The 2021-nt window shown below is 37.4% G+C and overlaps 1 protein-coding gene across 1 annotated transcript; it reads left to right on the top strand.

The window, feature by feature from the left end:
* Positions 1 to 253: 253 nt before the first annotated feature.
* On the top strand, positions 254 to 1735 carry LOC134234100 (uncharacterized). The gene has a single exon (XM_062716164.1). The coding sequence runs from the start codon at positions 254 to 256 to the stop codon at positions 1733 to 1735; it is 1482 nt and encodes a 493-aa protein (XP_062572148.1).
* The last annotated feature ends 286 nt before the right edge of the window (positions 1736 to 2021 follow it).

The raw sequence follows: 2021 nt of genomic DNA, 5'->3' as shown, positions 1-2021 counted from the left end.
AAAAAATTGCATACCTTACAACTAATGCGTGAAATGCTAGATACACTCTCAAAATTTAATATAGTTACACATTAATACACCTAGTTTTAAGCTGACACTTAATGTAATGATTTGTATAAGTACACATGTTTGTTGATTGTGCATGTCATGTAACTCTTAATATCTCGATTTAAAGTCCAAATCACCTCATAGTGTCATAGCTTCCTTGTCGCTGCTTCAAATCTAGGTCATGCATTGTCGACATCTAACAAACATGGCAGCCAGTAAACCAAAATATTCACTGGGCTCTCCTCAAGAGCATATTGAAATGTGTGAAACCCACGATTTACCAATTGATGTTATATGTGAAGACTGTGATGAATTTATTTGTGGTAAATGTGCCAAGACAGATCATAGAGATCATGAATGGAGCACTATATCCACGGCAGCCAGCCAAAGGAGGAGAGGTCTCCTTAAATTACTGACAAAGATCAAGGAAGAGAATCTGCCTGAGATTGAAGAGGAGATGGAAAAGGTGTCAAATAAGATGACAGAAAATAAAGAACTGTGTGATGCTGAGATTACAAAACTTCAGAAGCATGTTGATGAGATAATGGCCAGGTTGACAGAAATCTGGGAAAATAAAGAACGAAGATTATCAGAGGATTTGAAGGAACAAAACAAGAAGTTGAACTATGTGAAATCTGAGCTTAACAAAAAGAAGAAAGAAATAGAAGAAATGGTAAAGTTTATGGAGGAGAACAACAGCACCATGTCAGATTACAGCTTCATTGATAACCACAGGGAACTCTCCAAAAAGCTGACTGGTCAGGATGTTCATTTTAGCAACTTTAATTATTCATTGAGATACGTTACAGGAGAAACCAGTGATGATGAGATGGAGAATATGATAGGAAAAGTTCAGGATTCAAACATCAGTTTGATTGAAACAAACTCATTTAAATATGGAGATGAAGGGATAGCTGTATTGAGGGCATTGTGTGAAGATCAGTGCTATATAGGAGAAAAAGAGTCTCCTTACATTGAACAAGTAAACAAAGATGGTGAGAAAAAATATAAATGTAATGTTACTCCTAATGATCTGTGTGTGACTGATACTGGTGATGTTTTTTTCACAGATGGTGGTAACAATGCCATCAGCTGTCTGTCATCATCAGGATCTGTCTCCACAGTCATCAGTACAGATCCAGTAGAACCATTAGGAATCTGTCAGTCAGTGGACGGTGGACTACTGGTCACCTTGAGAGACAGAGAATCCGATCGTTACAAAGTAGAATCAAACAGCAGACGTCTGGTGAGACACATCACAGTGACAGGTGATGTCATCAATGAGTATGAGTACCAGGAGGACGGTCAGACCAGACTGTTTACAGATCCATACAGAGTCACACAGAACAGTGACAGAGATATCTGTGTTGTGAACCATACAAGTAGCGCTGTAGGTGAACTTGTGATTATGTCTCCCTCTGGTCGTATGAAGTCTATTTACCAGGGACAGAAACTGACAGAAACCTTTAAACCAGGTGATGTAGTGTGCAACTCTCTTTGTAACATCCTTGTTATTGACGTCTACAACAATCAGATCCATCTGCTGAGTCCTGACGGGGAGTTCTTGAAGTTCTTACTGCCGTCAGATAATGATGTGAGCCGTCCAGTCAGATTATCGTTCTATAAGTCTACATTGTGGGTGGGATACTTAGAAGGATTTGTCAAAGTGTTTCAATACACAGTATAAATTACTTGAATTGTGGTTAATCATTCAGTGAAATCGTAACAGATGCCACCATAAAACATCAGTGGATTCAATCATTAGATTTTGTGTATATTCTCAAGTGTGGTTTCTACATATTTGCTGTCAATTCTTACTATATTTAACAATGTTTTAAGTAACACAGTATATATTTCAATGCTTTTGTGATTATCACTACTTAACCTTTAAATTTTTTTGATTCCTTCCTGTAGGTTATAAAAACCCCATGATACTTGACTATTCATATCCTGGTATTTTCCAGCATTATACT

Source organism: Saccostrea cucullata, unplaced genomic scaffold (genome assembly GCF_032062105.1).
Source record: "Saccostrea cucullata isolate Sc308-1 unplaced genomic scaffold, CSIRO_AGI_Scuc_v1 ctg3655, whole genome shotgun sequence".
Taxonomy (NCBI): Eukaryota; Metazoa; Mollusca; class Bivalvia; order Ostreida; family Ostreidae; genus Saccostrea; species Saccostrea cuccullata.
The sequence above is the reverse complement of the archived record's forward strand: the minus strand, read 5'-3'. Positions and strand labels throughout refer to the sequence as shown.

What these genes read in the sequence shown, in the direction of transcription:
- LOC134234100 (XM_062716164.1), top strand. Translation starts at nt 254, where the DNA reads ATGGCAGCCAGTAAACCAAAATATTCACTGGGCTCTCCTCAAGAGCAT.